At 45.4% G+C, this 19,192-nt stretch overlaps 1 protein-coding gene across 6 annotated transcripts in view; it reads right to left on the reverse strand.

Annotated features, from left to right (window-relative positions):
• The window catches only part of NUP85 (nucleoporin 85), a 30,987-nt gene extending 24,616 nt beyond the window's left edge, over positions 1–6,371 (reverse strand). For 4 of the 6 annotated variants that reach the window (XR_014820670.1, XM_084983632.1, XM_003131211.7 and 1 more), the window contains exons 1-3: positions 6,254–6,371; positions 4,192–4,285; positions 299–461 (exon numbers count right to left, since the gene is read on the reverse strand). Coding sequence is in view for 2 of the 6 variants with exons in the window: in XM_003131211.7 (XP_003131259.1) it covers positions 299–461; positions 4,192–4,285; positions 6,254–6,286 (290 nt within the window). In the remaining 4 variants the exon portion in view is untranslated. Of the gene's footprint in view, positions 1–298; positions 462–4,191; positions 4,286–5,971 lie in introns of all 6 variants that reach the window. The other 2 variants (XM_084983633.1, XM_021066654.2) reach the window with 1 other exon arrangement.
• Between the last annotated feature and the right edge of the window lie 12,821 nt (positions 6,372–19,192).

Genomic DNA, 19,192 nt, shown 5'->3' on the forward strand with positions numbered 1-19,192 from the left:
AATGACTCTCAAGTGCTTATTTGGCCTAAATTTCATTCTTCGCAGAATAAAACAGAAATATACACAAAGAAAGCATTATCAAGCAGCCAACAACTCTATCAGCAGCCGTTTGCACATTTTCTGTTAGACATTTCCATCCCTGACACTTACACTGCCCAGTACAGAGACCACAAAATAGAACCAGAGGTGCCTTATTGCTCCAGGTGATCCATCTATCATTTAAAAGGACAAGGATATGTTTCATTTGGTTTTTCATAATCTAGTTGTAGGCTCCAGCACATATAAGCAGCCTACTTACTGAGCTTTTCTGGATTTTCCAGTAAACTCTTCTTCAATTCTCTGAAGGCCCACAAAGATTCCATGGGACTCGTTGAAGAGTTTTCTTAGGATTTTACAATAAACATCTATATCTTTCCGGATAATATGGATATAGGGGCAACCAGGCACCATCTCTGATTTTTCTGAAATAAAACAGAAAAAAGCATTTGACATCACCACCATCCCCATAAAAAAACTCACTCTAAAAATTTTAACAGCATATCTAAAGACAAAAGCTTCCAGTTCTTTGCTAATTTCATTAAAAATGATATGAACTACCATTTATCATTTACATGCACATGAATTTTTCTTTTTAGGGCCAAAACCACAGCATATCTGAAGATTAGGTGGTTCCCAAGCTAGGGGTCAAATCAGAGCCAGAGTTGCTGGCCTACACCACAGTCACAGCAACATGGGATCCGAGCCCTGTCTGCAACCTACACCACAGCTTACGGCAACACCGGATCCTTAACCCACTGAGCGAGGCCAGGGCTGGAATCTGTGTCCTCACGGATACTAGTCAGATTCATTTCCACTGAGCCAAGACAGGAACTCCCTATATGCTTATGAATTAACACAAATGTTTACCCTCAGACTTTATCCCTCAGCTTCCTAGCATGTTTTTTCTTACTAGCATATTTTGTAACTATTTTCACCTCCATCACTTGAAGTACACGAGGGGAAAAAAAGCAAAATCACTTAAGTAAAACTCAATAGGAATTTTTGTCATGGCTCAGCGGTAACAATCCCAACTAGTATCCATGAGGATGAGGGTTTGATTCCTCGCCTTCCTCAGCGGATTAAGGATCCAGCATTGCCTTGAGCTGTGGTGTTAGGTAGCAGACACAGCTCAGATCTGGGGTGGCCGAGGCGTAGGCCAGCAGCTGCACCTCCAATTCAACCCCTAGCCTGGGAACATCCATATGCCACACATGTGGCCCTAAAAGAAATAAAAAATAAAAATAAATAAACTACCAACTCATGGAGATTCCTTATGTAACAGCTTCCCCATAAGCTGTGATAATGTTCAATGGCTTAAGAGTTCCCACCGTGGTGCAACAGAATTGGCAACATCTCTGCAGCAGCCTGGCACAGTGGGTTAAAGGATTCGGTGTTGCCACAGCCGTGGCTCTAATCTGATGATCCCTAGCCCAGGAACTCTATTATGCCCCAGGGCAGACAAAAAATTTGAAAAAAAAAGGAGTTCCATGGCTTGTCATGATTTCAATAGATATAAACAAACCAACAAATAAAAAAAAAAAACCTTTGAGTTTCCAAGAATCAAGGACAAACTAAAAACACCAATAAGCTTTCTGATTAAGCAGGAAAAGCAGCCAGCCAGCCACAGTCACAGTCACAGAAGTCTCTCTTCTGATTAACTTCTGTAACTCTGCTCTGCCAAAAGAGATTTTCGATACCAACACGGCCCATAAATATTTAGCAACATTGGGGAAAATTTTTAACTATAACATCCAGAAAAATTACATTGCTTAAAAATTGTATGAAGAGCTCCCATCGCACAGTCGTTAACGAATCCGACTAGGAAGCATTAGGTTGCGGGTTCGATCCCTGGCCTTGCTCAGTGGGTTAACGATCCGGCGTTGCCATAAGCTGTGGTATAGGCTGCAGACAGGGCTCAGATCCTGCGTTGCTGTGGCTCTGGTGTAGGCTGGTGGCTACAGCTCCGATTAGACCCCTAGCCTGGGAACCTCCATATGCCGCAGGAAGCGGCCCTAGAAAAGGCAAAGAGACAAAAAAAAGACAAAAAAAAAAATTATATGAGGAGTTCCCGTTGTGGCTCAGCCAGTTAAGAACCCAACTAGTGGAGTTCCCTCTGTGGCTCAGTGGTAACAAACCTGACTGATACCCATGAGGATGCGGGTTTGATTCTTGGATTCACTCAGTGGATTAAGGATCTGGCATTCCTTGGAGCTGCACATAGGTCTCAGATTCAGCGTGGATCTGATATTGCTGTGGCTGTGGTATATAGACAAGCAGCTGCAGCTCCAATCTGACCCCTAGCCTGGGAACTTCCATATGCCATGGGTGTGCCCTAAAAAGAAAAAAAATTATATGAGTTGAATACCATGTAATTTGACAAAATTATATGACCTTCATTAGCTCAATGCACTCCTTGTAAAAGAGGAAAACCTCCACATTTGGATAAAGAACACGCCAAAGATTTGCAATAAAAAAAAAAAAAAAAAAAAAAACACCTCTTCAACATTTTCTGAGATTTCTCTCTTGAAAAAAAGAAAGCAAAATCAAGTATCAAGATTTCAGCTTGGGGAGTTCCCGTCATGGCTCAGTGGATAAAGAACTCAACTAGTAACCATGAGGTGGCGGGTTCAATCCCTGGCCTCTCTCAGTGGGTTGGGGATCTGGCTTTGCCATGAGCTATAGTGTAGGCTACAGATGCTGCTCAGATCTGGCATTGCTGTGGCTGTGGTGTAGGCCAGCAGCCACAGCTACAATTGGACCCCTAGCCTAGGAACCTCCATACACCGTGAGTGCAGCCCTAAAAAGACAAAAAAAAGATTTCAGCTTGGGGAGTTGCCAGTGTAGCTCAGCAGAAATGAATCCAACTAATATTGAAGAGGATGAGGGTTTGATCCCTGGCCCCAATCAGTGGGTTAAGGATCTGGCTTTGCCACAAGCTGCACAGCTGGTCACAGACAGGGCTCAGAACTGGCGTTTCTATGGCTGTAGCATAGGTTGGCAGGTGCAGCTCCAATTCAACCCATAGCCTGAGAACTTACATATGCCAGACCTGTGACCCTTAAAAAAAAAGATTTCAGCTTTATCTTGCTAGAAGTAATCTGTACAGGAAAGAAAAGATCCATATCTGATGCTTGATGGAGCTTAGAAAACAAAGCCAAGGAAAAGGCATTTTGCTCTCTAGCTCATTTGCGTTATTTACAGCCTACAGAATTTAATCAAGTTCACAATGATATTATAGGTAAAGGCCATGACATTTGCAATGTTTTTCTTTCTTCTTTTTTTTTAGGGCCACATCCGTGGCATATGGAGGTTCCCAGGCTAGGGGTCAAATAAGAACTGTAGCCGCTGGCCTACGCCACAGACACATCAACACCAGATCCGAGCTGTGTCTGCGACCTACACCACAGCTCACAGCAACGCCAGATCCGAGCACAGCCAGGGATCAAACAGGCCTCCTCATGGATGCCAGTCATATTCATCTCCACTGAGCCACGACGGGAACTCCCGAAAAGGTTCACAATGAGGCGATTGCTACAAGAATTCAATTGCCCTGGACAGGAGAAAAAAAGCTTAAAGTTTTGCTTTTTGTTTTTCTTTTTGGCCAGAAGGCACTTGGAAGTTCCTGGACCAGGGGTCGAACCTGTGCCATAGCTGTAACCAGAGTCAAAGCAATGACAGCACCAGATCCTTAACCCATGAGGGAACTCTGCTTGAAATTCTTAAATATAAAGAAAACCTTTCTTAAAGTTCCTGTCATGGCACAGTAGAAACGAATCAGACTAGGAACCATGAGGTTTTGGTTCGAACCCTGGCCTCACTCATGAGCTGTGGTGTAGGCCGGCAGCTGTAGCTGCAATTAGACTCCTAGCCTGGGAATCTCCACAGGAGTGGCCCTAAAAAGCCAAAAAAACAAAAACAAAAAAAAAACCTTTCTTTAGGAAAACCATTGTTAATTTTTTTTTCCCCAGACTCAACATGTGCCAAGTATCATAAGTAAATGAAAATCCTAAGCAGCTAAAAATTTTCAAAAATGAAAATGACATAAAGTAAGTTCAACTGTTTTGTATCTCAGCTAGTCAAATCTGAGAGAAGAAAAAAAAAAATGTTCCCCAATGGATAATCTAAAACAAAAAAAAAATTTTTTTTAAATACCTTTTTTGTTGAAAGAGGTTTCACATACCAGCATCTCCCCTGGACCCCAGTCAAAACACATTTGCTTCTTCTGGGAATTCACTCCTGGAATCAACTAGTAAAAGAAAATAATAAGGAACAAAAACTGTTATTCTTTCTTAATGTTTTGCCTTCAACTGACTTGTAAATCTAACCCTAGAAATCAAGGGTCATGAGAGTTATTAAGTATAACCAATGAACACACCTGAATGTGGTTGAGATCAGCCCACTCTGTTAGACCCTAAATGAGCTCCTGAGTTTTGCTAGCCATCTCAACACAAATGTTGATAAAAAGGAAAGCTACTCCCTAATCAATTATTATGATTTAATGGAGCTCCCGTCGTGGCTCAGTGGTTAACGAATCCCACTAGGAACCATGAGGTTGTGCGTTCGATCCCTAGCTTTGCTCAGTGGGTTAAGGATCTGGCATTGCCGTCAGCTGTGGTGTAGGTTGCAGATGCGGCTTGGATCCCACGTTGCTGTGTCTCTGGCATAGGCCGGCGGCTACAGCTCCAATTCGACCCCTAGCCTGGGAACCTCCATATGCATCGGGAGCAGCCCAAGAAATGGCAAAAAGACGAAAAAAAAAATTATTATGATTTAATGATCTCTAGTTGAGAAAAAGGGAAATTAACAAACTTAAAAGGAATTGAGGAGTTCCTGCTGTGGAGGTCCCGCTCAGTTGGGTTAAGGATCCCGTATTGCTACAAGCTGCAGCACAAGTCCCAGATGAAGCTCGGATCCAGTGTTGTGTGACTGTGGCACAGCATGGGCCTCAGGTACAGCTCTGATTCGACCCCTGGCCCAGGAACTTCCATATGCCACAAGTGCAGTCATAAAACGAAATTTTTTAAATTTTCACTTATATATATACATACACATATATATCTATACATAAAGCTAACCCTCTAGCGAGCAACAAACCATGTTAACTGCTATTTAAGATTTCATGTCTCCTTCCCAATGTGGCTCAGGAAAATGAACCCGACTGACATCGTGAGGATGTGGGTTTGATCCCTGACCTTGTTCAATGGGTTAAAGATCAGCGTTGCCTCAAGCTATGGTATAGGCTGCAGACACAGATGCAGCTCAGATCTGGTGTAGCTGTGGCTTGGACCAGCAGCTGTAGCTCTGATAGGACCCCTTGCCTGAAGTTGAGAACTTCCATATGAAGCACCTGCAGCCCTTAAAAGAAAACTGTCTCTTTTTGTCCAGTTAGCTTTAAAATGACATCTATTTTGTGGTTTTGTCAGACAGTGCATTGCAAGCTTTTTGCTGAAAGCTGAAGGCACCTCCACTTTCTAAAAAGCAAAAACACAAGGTCAAGCAAATTGCAGTTTAGTGGGGCTTACAAGCTACCAAGAGCTAAGAGATGCAGAACAAGCTTAAACGTACAAAACTATCTGACCTAGTTAGGGAGGTCAAGTGAGGCTTTTCTGACAAAGAATGCAGGAGCTTATATATAGGAAGAGGAAAAAAAAAAAAAAAAAAAAAAAAAAACAACGGGTAGGATATAACTCTAACGGAGAAAAGAGCATCCCAGCAAAAAGGGAGAACGGTAATAACTCCTGTCTAATAGCCCTGAATCTCTTTGTAAAACATCACAAATCATCCACATCTGACATAGTCTTTTGAGAGTTCAAACAGAATTGGAAAACAAACACAGCAATAAGAACAGGAATAGTCTCCGGAGAGAATAAATACGTTTAATAAACCTTGGGCCAGCTGAAGCAGAAACCGGGCACTGTGATGGGAAACCTACTTCGGTTGGGAGACAAAAAGGCTCCAGTTCCTCTGCTTAGTTCGAACCTGCTCGTTAAAGGCATGGAGCGGGGCCTCCAGGACCACGTACTCGGAATATACAAAGGGGCAGAAACCCAGCGACCACCGCAACCCAAACTCGGGCAGCTTCGCGATGTGACTTCCGGACGGTGGCAATTAATCTGAGGGAAGGGGACGAGCGCCTTGCAGGCGGCCGAGAAGTGGACAACCCTGCAGTGACGAAACCGCTGAAGGCAAACAATACTTTCGGGGGCGCCCTTACAGTGACTGTCGGCTCCCCATCGAGCTCCTCCATTGCGCCGCACCACAGCCGCCTGGATCTCTCAGGGCCGCAAATGTTCGCGGCTCGGGCCTCCCGCTCAGAACCCGCTGCGAGAAAGGACCCCCTCCGAGCGCCTCCTGCTCTGCCTGCAGGCCCAATCCCCCAGCGCTGCAGGGGCCTTTCCTCTTGGCCGCGACCACCCCTGTGCAGCACTATACACGTGTCCCTCCTTCCTGGCCTCGACAGCACGACAGGGAAAATAGCGCCAGGGTCAGTCTACCCTCCAAGTACCGTTCTCTCCAGATCAGGCGCCGCCGTGGACGACCCCAAGCCGGGCCGGAGAGAAGACCCCGGGAGCCCGCGGGAGCGGCGGTGCTGCGGCCGCGCATGCGCGGGCTGAGACCAGCGCTCGGCGTGCTTCTGACGAGCACGAGCCCACGGCCTCTCCCGAGCCTGGCTTTCCGCTGCTGCTTGGTCTGCGGGTTAGCGCCGTCGCGGTTGCTCCTCTGAGCCGTGTTCATGGCAGGCGAGCACAGTTGGTCCATCCGGCTTGTGTACGAAGGCAGTCGCCGCCACTTCCACAGCAAAATCCTCAAGAGGCGTGGGCACAAAATTGAAACAGCTGAAATCGAGACCGCCGAGCTTAATTGAACACAAATGTTGGTTTGTTATCTCACCAAAGAAAAGCAGGAAGAAACACTCAGAGGAGCCCAGATCTTGTTATGGGAAACCTCAAAAGTGCTCCAGTAACCTAAAAGAGTTATTTTGTAAATGCCATGTATACAAGTACATACACATACAAGGAATAGTACTGGTTCTAAATTCCCAAATAAGCGAGTTTTTTAACGAAGGTAATAAGAAATTTGAAGATAAACCTTCGAAAACAGTGCTTGAAAATGTAGCACTTTTTATTATCTAGGAAAGAAATTCGATCTGAAAACAAGACAAATTTTCAGTATTTTACTTGGGGAAGCACTTCTTGAGTTGATTCTGAACAACCTATTCGAATGGTGGAAATAAGATGTCTTGGGATAAGATATCTGTTAGGAAAACAGTCACCCAGTAGCTGGTCTTTTAAGATACACCCTGTTAAAGAAAGGATGAAAAATCTTGTGGCAATTACAGTTTTATCCAAATCCTTCTGAAGGCAGCCATCCATAGGATGAAATTCAAAGTTGTTTTGCACAAACTCCAAACTGATCTGCCATCTATGTCTTGCTGCTTTTTCTAAATGTCTCGGGGTTTCACTGATGTTTCTGACACTATTAGTGTGGCTATGAGAAATTATGCATTCATGTCCTTTTTCTTTTTTTGCCACACCTGACGTTTGTGAAAGTTCTCCAGCCAGGGATCAAACCCGTGCCACAGGTGCGGCCAACACCGGATTCATAACCCACTGTGCCACATGGGAACTTCTTCACATCCATATTTAGCGGGTAAAAAGAGGCTTAGTATTTTCCAAATGTAAAATAAATATTCAGTAGCAGCAGTTCCAGTCATGACTCAGTGGTTAACAGATCCGACTAGGAACCATGAGGTTGTGGGTTCGATCCCTGGCCTTGCTCAGTGGGTTAAGGATCCGGCGTTGCTGTGAGCTGTGGTGTAGGTTGCAGGCGCAGCTCAGATCCCACACTGCTGTGGCTGTGTTGTAGGCCGGCAGCTACAGCTCTGATTCGACTCCTAGCCTGGGAACCTCCATATGCCAAGGGAGCGGCCCAAGAAATGGCAAAAAGACAAAAAAAAAAAAAAAAAAACTTGTAGTCCCTCTCAGACATCAAGAATGGGGTTTCAATGAAGTAATTTATTCTTTTTTTTTAACATAATCCTACAGGAATATGTTTGAAAAGATAAATAATCAGCATACAAATCTTTTTGTCTTCGCTATCCTCCGTTAGCGAGCTTCTCCTCCTCCCTCTCCTCCCTAGAATGATTGGTAGAACTCTGGAATTCCTCTATCTAGTCTGGAAAGCCCGCCAATTATGGAGGCCATGCTTTAACTTGAGGCAAATCAGAACTTAAGAAGACAATAAATTATTTCTGGACTCAAATAAAAATCCCCTAAAACAAAACACACCTGTTGCGCAGGAGTCATACCAGAAATCACTTTGCCAATCCAAAGTCAAACTTAGAATCTAACACAACGTTGTAAATAAACTATACTTTAATCAAGATTTTTTTATTAAAAAAAAGAGAAAAAAAATCCAAAACTTAGAATCATTCTCAGGCCTAGTCGGATGCAGCCAACTGAGCTCAAGATGTGCCCTACATTTAAGTTCCTGTCATGGCTCAGTGGAAATGAATTGATTAGCATCCATGAGGACGAAGGTTCAATCCCTGGCCTTGATTAGTGGGTTAAGGCTCCCGTGTTACCATGATCTGTGGTGTAGGTTGCGGGCGCGACTCGGACCCAGCATTTTTTCGGCGGTGGTGTAGGCCCCAGTTACAGCTCCAATTCAACCCCTAGCCTAGGAAGTTCCATATGCTGTGGGTACGGCCCTAAAAAGAAAAGAAAAAAAAAAAATTCCCTATGTTAAAGTGTTAAGCAAATGCATTTAATACATCCTAGTAAAACCAATGGTCTCTAGCCTACAGAGAAATAAATACATAATCATTTCAACAGACATAATTATTTTGGAAAATAAAAGAGAAATTTATCAAGAACCATACAAATATTTATACCCTTTGACCCAATAGGTCCTCTCTTGAAAATTTACTTCAAATAATTTCAAAACACAGGAGGGGAGTTCCTGTTGTGTTTCAGCCGTAATGAACCTGATTTGTATCCCTGAGGATTCAGGTTCAATCCCTGACCCCACTCAGTGGGTTAAGGATCCGACGTCGTTGAGAGCTGTGGTGTAAGTCGCATACGTGGCTCAGATCTGAGTTTCTGTGCCTGTGGCATAGGCCAGTGCAGCTATGAATTGGTACAGCTCCAATTCAACCCCTAGCCTGGGAACTTCCATATGCCGCACCTGCAGCTCTAAAAAGAAAACAACAACAACAAAAAGGCGTTCCCTGTTGTGGCACAGCGGAAAGCAATCTGACTAGGATGTGTGAGGACAAAGGTTTGATCCCTGGCCTCTCTCAGTGGGTTAATGACCTGACCTTGCCCTGAGCTGTGGTGTAGGCTGGCAGCTGTAGCTCCTATTCAACCCCTAGCCTGGGAACCTCCATATACCGGGTGCAGCCCTAAGAAGCAAAAAAAATAAAAAAAAATTAAAAATTTCTCAACCTCCATATTACTGATATTTGGGCCACATAATTCTGTGTTATGAAAGCTGTCCTGTGCAGTGCAAGATGTTCAGCAGAATCTAGGAACCTAGATGCCAACAGTACTCTTCAACAATCTTAACAACCAAAATTGTTTTTTTTTGAGGGGAAGTGGGGATTGGATTAAGGAAGTCAAATCACACGAATTTCCAATTATAAAAGTTCTAAGGATATAATGTACAACATTAAAGACACAGCTAGCACTGCTGTATGTTATACATGTAACTTGTTCAGAGAGTAAACCCTAAGAGTTCTCATCCCAAGGAAAAAAAAATTTCTATTTTTGTGTCTACTTGATGGATTGTTCACTAAGCCCATTGTCATCATCATATCCGCTGCGCCATGATGGGAACTCCAGAACATTTTTATAAAGATAAAACTCGGGGAGTTCTTGTCATGGCTCAGTGGTTAACGAATCTGACTAGGAACCATGAGGCTAAATTTTTTTTTTTTTTTTTGTCTTTTTAGGGCTGCATCCACAGCATATGGAGATTCCCAAGCTAGGGGTCCAATCAGAGCTGCAGCTGCTGGCTTACACCACAGCCACATCAATGCAGGATCCAAGCCACGTCTGTGACCTACACCACAGCTCACGGCAACACTGGATCCTTAACCCACTGAGCAAGGCCAAGGATTGAACCTGTGTCCTCATGGACACTAGTCAGATTTATTTTCCCTGAGCCCCGACCCGAACTCCTTTTTGTTTTGTTTTAATTGCTTGTTTTGGCCATGTCCATGGCATGCAAAAGGCCCAGGGATCAGACCGAAGCCACAGTGGTGGCAATGCCAAGTCCTTAACTGCTAGGCCACCAGAGAACTCCCGATAAATATTTATTTATTCATTTACTTATTTTTTTTTTTTTGGTAGCACCCATGGCAGGTGGAAGTTCCTGAGCCAGAGATCGAACCTGCACCACAGCTGTGGCAATGCTGGTCCTTAACACACTGCACCACAAGTGAACTTCCATAATAAATGCTTTAAATACAGATGTGGATACATATGTCCATGTACGTGAATAAGGCCATTTTGTGAAAGCATGTTTTATAGCCCTACTACTGTACCTGGTCGCATGCCTTTAAGTTGAGAAATAAAATCATTGTTGGAGTTCCCGTCGTGGCGCAGTGGTTAACGAATCCGACTAGGAACCATGAGGTTGCGGGTTCGGTCCCTGCCCTTGCTCAGTGGGTTAACGATCCGGTGTTGCCGTGAGCTGTGGTGTAGGTTGCAGACGTGGCTCGGATCCCGCGTTGCTGTGGCTCTGGCGTAGGTTGGCAGCTACAGCTCCGATTGGACCCCTAGCCTGGGAACCTCCATATGCCGAGGGAGCGGCCCAAGAAATAGCAACAACAACAACAACAAAAAGACAAAAGCCAAAAAAAAAAAAAAATCATTGTAAGTATGACAAATTATTATTGGAGGAGTTAAAACTCCTAGCCCTGTGATCCTCAAACCTGGTGAACTTCAGAATTATCTAGAGGGCTTTGATAAGCCATTGACTCCTGAGATTTCTCCCCAGAGTTTCTAACTCAGTTGGTCTGTGGTTGTGCCTAGAATTTGTGTTAGAATTTGTACGTCTAACAAGTTCCCAAGTTAAGGTGATGCTGTTGCCCAGGGGGCCATCCTTTGAGAACCATCCTCTCAACTCTGTCTTTCCTACCTTAGAGTGAGAGTACTCAATCACAAATGGGAGCTTGGGAGTTCCCGCCGTGGCACAGTGGAAACAAATCCAACTGGGAACCATGACATTGCAGGCTCGATCCCTGGCCTTGCTCAGTGGGTTAAGGATGTGGCATTGCTGAGAGCTGTGGTGTAGTTTGCAGACAAGGCTCAGATCCTGCGTTGCTGGGGCTGTGGTGTAGGCTGGCAGCTGTAGCTCTGATTCGACCTCTTGCCTGGGAACCCCCATATGCCAAGGGTATGGCCCTAAAAAGAAAAAAAAGATAAATAATAAAAATGGGAGCTTGAAGAGTACAGCTATTATCTCTTTTTGGCACAACTGCAAAATATAAGCTTTGTTCAGTTTGTTTCTGTTCATTTTATGAAACACACAACCTCATGTCACTGGGCCCTTCTTGAATCCAATAATGGACAGAAGAGGAGAACTGGAGCACTTCATGGGGTTAGACGAACTTGAAATTGTCATCCAGTGTAGAGATTACTTTAACTGGCAGAGTACCTGACAGGAACCCCAGTTTAGGAATTTTAGTTTTGGTATTCTCGTGCCAAGTACTATTGCATCAATAAGGCAATGAACAGTTATACATCACTAGCTCTCAGGACCTTGTTATTTGCTAAGACTACAAAGTTGAAAATGATACCTCCACATGACACGGGTGCAGCCCTTTAAGAGACAAAAGACCAAAAAAAAAAAAAAAAAAAAAAAGAAAATGATACCTGCCCTCGAAAAGCTTATAGGACTACCTTCTAAGTTATGTTTGTGCAATATGTACATTAATATTCAGTAAACGTATTGTGAAATAGAACAATACTTCTCTACATTTCTTTATGACCATACCTGCAGCACATGGAAGTTCTTGGGTGCTGCACCTGTGACCTAAGCCACAGCTGTGGCAAAGATGGATCCTTTAACCCACTGTGCTAGGCCTGGGAATTGAACCCTCGCCTCAGCAGTGACCCAAACAACTGCAGTTGGATTTTTTTTTTTTTTTTTTTTTTTTTTTTTTGCTTTTTAGGGCCGAACCCACAGCACATGGAGGTTCCCAGGATAGGGGTCGAATGGGAGCTACAGCTGCTGGCCTATACCACAGCCACTGCAACACAGGATCTGAGGTGTGTCTGTGACCTACACCACAGCTTGAAGACACTGGATCTTTAACCGACTGAGCAGGGCAAGGGATCGAACCCACATCCTCATGGATCCTAGTTGGGTTCATTAGCTGCTGAGCCACAAAGGGAAATCCTGCAGTGGATTCTTAACCTACTGTTCCACAGAGGGAGCTCCAAATCCCTACATTTTATACCCTAGCTGACGCACTTAAAGTGAAATGTACAAGGTTCTTGGCTGCCACTGCTGATGCAAGTCTGGGTCCCATCTTCTTTGCCATGACCCAAGGATAGAAACCTGGAGTTTTCCACAGCATCACCACTCTGTCTCCAGATTTCCTACAGTGTTCCGAAAGAGTATTCAGGGAGTTCCCATTGTGGCTCAGCGGTAACGAGCCCAACTAGTATCCATGAGGACGAGGGTTCGATCCCTGGCCTTGCTAGAAGGTTAAGGATCCGGCATTGCCCCAAGCTGTGGTGTAGGTCACAGATGTGGCTTGGATCCCATGTTGCTGTGGCTGTGATGTAGGCTGGCAGCTACAGCTGGGATTCGACCCCTAGCCTGGAAACTTCCATATGCTGTGGTATGGCCCTAAAAAGACCAAAAAAAAAAAAAAAAAAAAAAAAAGAAGAAGAAGAAAGAAAGAAAAAGAAAAAAAAAAAAGACACTAGTATTCAGTATACCTGCAATACTCAGAGGTTAAGTACTCAAATAACCTTTGTTAGAACAGAAGGAAATTTGATGGTATAAACTACTTACCAGTTCATTGTCTGTATTATAAATTCAGTTATGTGTTTCTCAGGTATTTTGGCAAGGACTTCAAACTCCAAACAGACTTGCTCTGTGATTCTTGTTTTCCTGCCCCTTTTAGGAATGATGGGTTTTTTTGGCACTTGACCCTAAAGAGTACATTCTGGCTGGTTCCCCTATTGTTACCCTTGACCCACTGAGCGAGGCCAGGGATCGAACCTGCATCCTCATGGATCCTAGTCAGGTTCGTTAACTGCTGAGCCGCTACAGGAACTCTGAATTAAGCCCTTCTTGTCCCAGCTCCTAGTTACCCCTAATGAAGAAAACTGCTCAATACACAGCTCCTTCATTTATTTCTTCACCTGCCCATTCGGATCCAAGAACTGAGCTAGGCACTCAGAATAAAACTAAACAATACAGACAAGTCTTTGCTTTATAAGGAACTGCCATTCTGCTGAAGGAGACAACCAAACAAAATTTAAATCAACTTCACTAGTGCTCCCAGCACTATTCTAGGATTTTTTTTCCCTGCATATTTTCTGTCTGAGGCCTTCCATAGGAGGCTGGATGCAATCCTATCTATTTATTTATTTATTTGTCTTTTTGCCTTTTCTAGGGCCGCTCCCACGGCATATGGAGATTCCCAGGCTAGAGGTCGAATCGGAGCTGTAGCCACTGGCCTACACCAGAGCTACAGCAACGCAGGATCCGAGCCACGTCTGCAACCTACACCACAGCTCATGGCAACGCCGGGTCCTCAACCCACTGAGCAAGGCCAGGGATCGAACCTCATGGTTCCTAGTCAGATTCGTTCACCACGGCGCCACAACAGGAACTCCTGGATGCAGTCCGAGTCATAAAGTTTTACCTCGGCTTTGAGTCAGAAAGCCTGAGTTCCACTGGCTCTGCCACTCCCAGTTGGGTGACAAAGTTGCTGGACCTCCCTGTGTCTCAAGTTCTTCATCTGTAAAGTGTAGATAATATGATAGAGGTTTTGTGAGGATTGACGTCTTAACACAGAATCTTCACATAATAATCCGTCTGTCACTATTCTTCTTTTCTGTATGTACTAGTCCTTACACTTTCATTTTCCAAAGCATCCTCTTCCAGGGCACCCACCCCTGTTTCCACTCCTGTGAATATGATAGAGGGAGAAACTTGATGTTGGGAAATTTCTGTTTCTTCACAATTTTCCCCCTGGACATTGGAGAAACCCTCTGTATACAATCTTAGTAGATTCCCTAGGCTCAGCTCACAGAACTCCAGCTTGTTGTTGGAACATGTATTGCTCACACGTTTGAATGCACTTAACTACTCTTTCTAGAACTCCTCCTTTGTCTGAAGGTGATTTTGTAACTTAGCACAACTTGTGGGGGTGAAGGGAATATTGTAGGACACACTTGTCATCCAGAAGCTAACAACTAAACAACCATTTGCTTTCTGGAGGCCTCCACTTATTACTGAAGGTAAGTTTAGCATGACATGTGCACCTGCAGCATATGGAGGTTCCCAGACTAGGGGTCGAATCAGAGCTACAGCTGCCAGCCTACACCACAGCTCACGGCAACATGGGATCCTTAACCCACTGACCAAGGCCGGGAATTGAACCCACAACCTCATCCTTCCTAGTCGGATTTGTTTCCACTGCGCCACGATGGGAACTCCAACCTATTCCTCTTTGGTGTTTCTGCAGTCCTACAAGCCTGGGACGATACGTGATGGCAACAGAAGACCTAGGTTCAGAAGAACGAGTGTAGCATCACTTTTTCTTTCTCTACAGTACCTGTCACAGCACCCAGCATGTTCATTCTCTGGCCTATAGTAGGAGCTCAATCAACACTACTTGCCATCTGTGTGACAATGGGCAAGTTACTTAACTCTCCTGAGCCTCAGTAGTAAATAAATACTAATCCACTTGGAAGGACGTGCATAAGAAGAAAAAGAGCTAATATTAGTGAAACCCCACTCAGTGCCTGACACATAGCAGTTGGTGCTCTTCCCCTTTCACTTCTGGTATATTTCCTACCCTTCTCCACTGCCGCCCCCACCGTCATAAGTTATGTCAGAAAGTGTCTTTACCCTTTTTGGCTGCCTGATACCTAGCACAGGATCCTACGTATAGTGATAGGTTCAATTTATTCAGTCATTCAGTGAATCTTTACACATCTCTAATGCACAAAAGCTTAAACTAGAGAGAGAGCAGGTGCATTCAGGAAACCCAAGTAAACGTATGTGGCTGAAGCAGACTCTTCCAGGAGGAAATGATGAGAAAGAGCTAGACGGTTAGCCCAGATAAGATCTCAAAGGGCTTTGTAGGTCTTATATGAATTTTGGACTTTATCCTGTAAGGCAGAGGATTGTCACTGATCCAAAGAGTAGGAGAAACTTGCTTTATTTTATTTTATTCATACATCTGTATATTTTTTTTAGCCACCCTTGTAGCATGCAGAAGTTCCTGGGCCAGGGATCGAACCTACAGTGACTTGAGCAACTGTGGTAACATTGCCAGATACTTAACATGCTGAGCCAAAAGAGAACTCCTGTTTGTTTGTTTGTTTGTTTTTCTAACCTTTTCAGGCCTCACCTGAGGCATATGGAGGTTCCCAGGCTAGGGGTCAAATTGGAGTTGTAGCTTCTGGCCTATGCCCGAACCACAGCAACTTGGGATACCACAGCTCACAGCAACGCCGGATCCTTAACCCACTGAGAGAGGCCTGGGATTGAATCCACATCCTCATGGATGCTAGTTGGATTTGTTTCCGCTGCGCCATGAGGGGAACTCCAGGCTTTAGTGTGCTTAAGAATCACCAAGGAAGGAGTTCCCATCGTGGTGCAGTGGTTAACAAATCTGACTAGGAACCATGAGGTTGCGGGTTCAGTCCCTTCCCTTGCTCAGTGGGTTAACGATCCGGCGTTGCCATGAGCTGTGGTGTAAGTCGCAGACGCGGCTCCGGTCCCAAGTTGCTGTGGCTGTGGTGTAGGCTGGCAGCTACAGCTCCAATTCGACCCCTAGCCTGGGAACCTCCATATGCTGCAGGAGCGGCCCAAGAAATAGCAAAAAGACAAAAAAAAAAAAAAAAAAAAAAAAAAAAAAATCACCAAGGAAGCTTGTTAAGAAAGAGGGATCCCAGGAATTCCCGTCGTGGCTCAGTGGTTAACAAATCCAACTAGGAACCATGAGGTTGCACCTTCGATCCCTGGCCTTGCTCAGTGGGTTAAGGATCCGTCGCTGGAGTTCCTGTCGTGGCGCAGTGGTTAAAGAATCCGACTAGGAACCATGAGGTTGTGGGTTAACGATCTGGCGTTGCCATGACCTGTGGTGTAGGTCGAAGATGCGGCTTGGATCCTGCGTTGCTCTGGCTCTAGCGTAGGCTGGCGGCTATAGCTCCGATTAGACCCCTAGCCTGGGAACCTCCATATGCCATGGGAGCGGCCCAAGAAATGGCAAACAAACAAACAAAAAAAAGGATCCAGCGTTGCCGTGAGCTGTGGTGTAGGTTGCAGGTGCAGCTCGGATCCCACATTGCTGTGGCCGTGGTGTAGGCCAGTGGCTATAGCTCCAATTCGACCCCTAGCCTGGGAACCTCCATATCCCGTGGAAGTGGCTCAAGATATGGCAAAAAGACAAAAAAAAAAAAAAAAAAAAAAAAAAAAGAGGGATGCCTCTTAGAATATCCATTAAAACCAGCATCTTAGAGATTCTGATTCACTTAAATATTCAGACAGGTGGGACACACCCTAAAACAAAAAGGTCAGTTACGAGGCTGTTGCAGTAGCCTTGGGGCGGAGCTGATTTGAATTTAGACTTCTACTGCCTTCCCTGATCAAGGCCCATCCTACATCTAAGGCCTTAAGCCTCCTCTTCCCCATAGAGCAGCAGCTGGAAGCCCAGCAAACAGAGTGTAGCCAGAGTTCCTGTTGTGGCTCAGTGGTTAACGAATCCAACTAGGAACCATGAGGTTGCGGGTTCGATCCCTGGCCTTGCTCAGTGGCCATGAGCTATGGTGTAGGTGGACTCGAGGCTCGGATCCTGTGTTGCTGTGGTTGTGGTGTGGCTATAGCTCCGATTAGACCCCTACCCTGGGAACCTCCATATGCCATGGGTGCAGCCCAAGAAATGGCAAAAAAAAAAAAAAAAAAAAAAAAAAAAGAAAGAAAACAGAGTGCAGCCCGGGGACTGAACAGAAGCTAAGGAGAAGTAGACAGATTTGATAGGCATTTAAAAGGTAGAATAGGAGTTCTTGTCATGGCTCAGTGGTTAATGAATCTCACTAGGAACCATGAGGTTGCAGGTTGGATCCCTGGCCTTGCTCAACCTTGCTCAGTGGATCCCGCGTTGCTGTGGCTCTGGTGTAGGCTGATGGCTACAGCTCCGATTCAACCCGTAGCCTGGGAACCTCCATATGTCGTTGGAGCAGCCCTAGAAATGGTAAGACCAAAAAAAAAAAAAAAAAGGTAGAATAGGCAAGATTTGGAGATTGCCTTTATGAGGATCATGTAAAGGGGTCAACGATTCCCCCTGGCTTTTTTGCTTGGGGCAATGTTTTAATGGCGGGTCATACAGTGAATGAGGAACTTGCAAGAGAAGGGCAAGTTGGGGAAGTAAATCAAGGAATTTTAGTTGATATGTGCTGAGTTTGAGGTGCCTCCTGGGACATCCAAGTGCAGCTGTTCAGAAGTCAGTTGGATTTATAGACTGGACGTTCAGAGAAAGATTTGGACTAGTAATCTGGACTTGAGAACCATTAGCAAATAGAAAGTAATAGAAGTGAGTGAAATCATTCCAGGAGAGGGAAGAGAATGGAAAGAGATATGGTCTAGAACAAAACCCAAGGAACATTTAAGGGAAGGGCTGAGGAAGAGAAAAAAAAAAGGCAAACTGATGAAGGACAGGACAGAGTCAGCCCAAAGTCACAAGGAGTGATGAACTGGGATGCATCCTGGATTCAGCAAAGAAGTCTGTGGTGACCTTGCAGAAGGTTTTTGTGGAGCCAGATTGCAGTGGATTGAGGAGTGAGTGGGAGGTGAGGGGGGGGGAGACAGCTGGAGTGGACATTTTTCAAGATGTTTGGCCAAGAATGGAGAGAGATATGGCGATAACTTCAGAAGGAACTAGAATTGACAGTCTTTTTCTTTTCTTTTTTTTGGTCCTTTTTTTTTTTTTTTTTTTTAAGGGCTGCACCGGTGGCATATGGAGGTTTCCAGGCCAGGGGTCGAATGGGAGCTACAGCCGCCAGCCTACACCACAGCCACAGCAACTCCAGATCCGAGCCCCATCTTCGACCTACACCACAGCTCGTGGCAACACCCACAGAGCAAGGCCAGGGATCAAACCTGTGTCCACATGGATGCTAGTCGGGTTTGTTTCTGCCGAGCGAAGATGGGAATTCTCTGAGTCTTTTTCTATTCTAATGTAGGAGTGGAAGAAAATACAAGAGAAAGGAAATAATCGAACTTCTGAGAGGAGCAGGAGAGATCCAAGGCACAAATGTCAGGATTGTTCCTAGGACAGGAAGGACCTACTTCCATTTCTGAGCCAGATGGATGGAGGAAACGATGGCCTGGTTTGGAACCTTGGTAATGGGTACCTCTCTCTCCGGATTCTGTGGCCTCTTGGAGGTTGGAAGCCAGGCTATGCGTAAGGAGTCTGTAGGAGGAACCTTTCCCCTCAGCTAGTCTAAGTATAAGGTTTCCAGCACGACGGAAGTAGTCACGGCCCTAAGGCAAGAGCCCGGTGGGAAGCGGGTTGAGGCTGAGGATTTAAGATTCGAGGGATGAGAGGCTGGCTGGAAGTGGGATGTCCCTCTGACCCTGAGGAAAACTGCATCTGGGCCACCGATTGAGAGGGTTTTTTTTTCCCAGAACTTCATGCTGGGCTCTGATTTAGGCTCCCCTTTCCTCGTCTAGGCAGCCTGCCTTCCCCGGCTTGTGCCTCACGTCTAGGCCTCAAGCCTCCTCGTCCCCACCGAGGACCAGCTGGAAGCCATTTTGATTAAGCTCCACCACAGGAGGAGGACAATACAGCCCCGCCCAGAGCCAGGCGCGCCCCCGCGGCGGGCCGGGTGCGCGTGTCCGCGCCTCTTCCCGCCGGCCTGGCGGGCGCCGGGCTCAGGCCAGGGCGGCGCGGGGCGGG

Source organism: Sus scrofa, chromosome 12 (genome assembly GCF_054392235.1).
Source record: "Sus scrofa isolate SSC_HxYL_T2T_F1_AM1 chromosome 12, Sscrofa_HxYL_maternal_Yorkshire_Landrace_v2.0, whole genome shotgun sequence".
In the NCBI taxonomy this organism is placed as follows: domain Eukaryota; kingdom Metazoa; phylum Chordata; class Mammalia; order Artiodactyla; family Suidae; genus Sus; species Sus scrofa.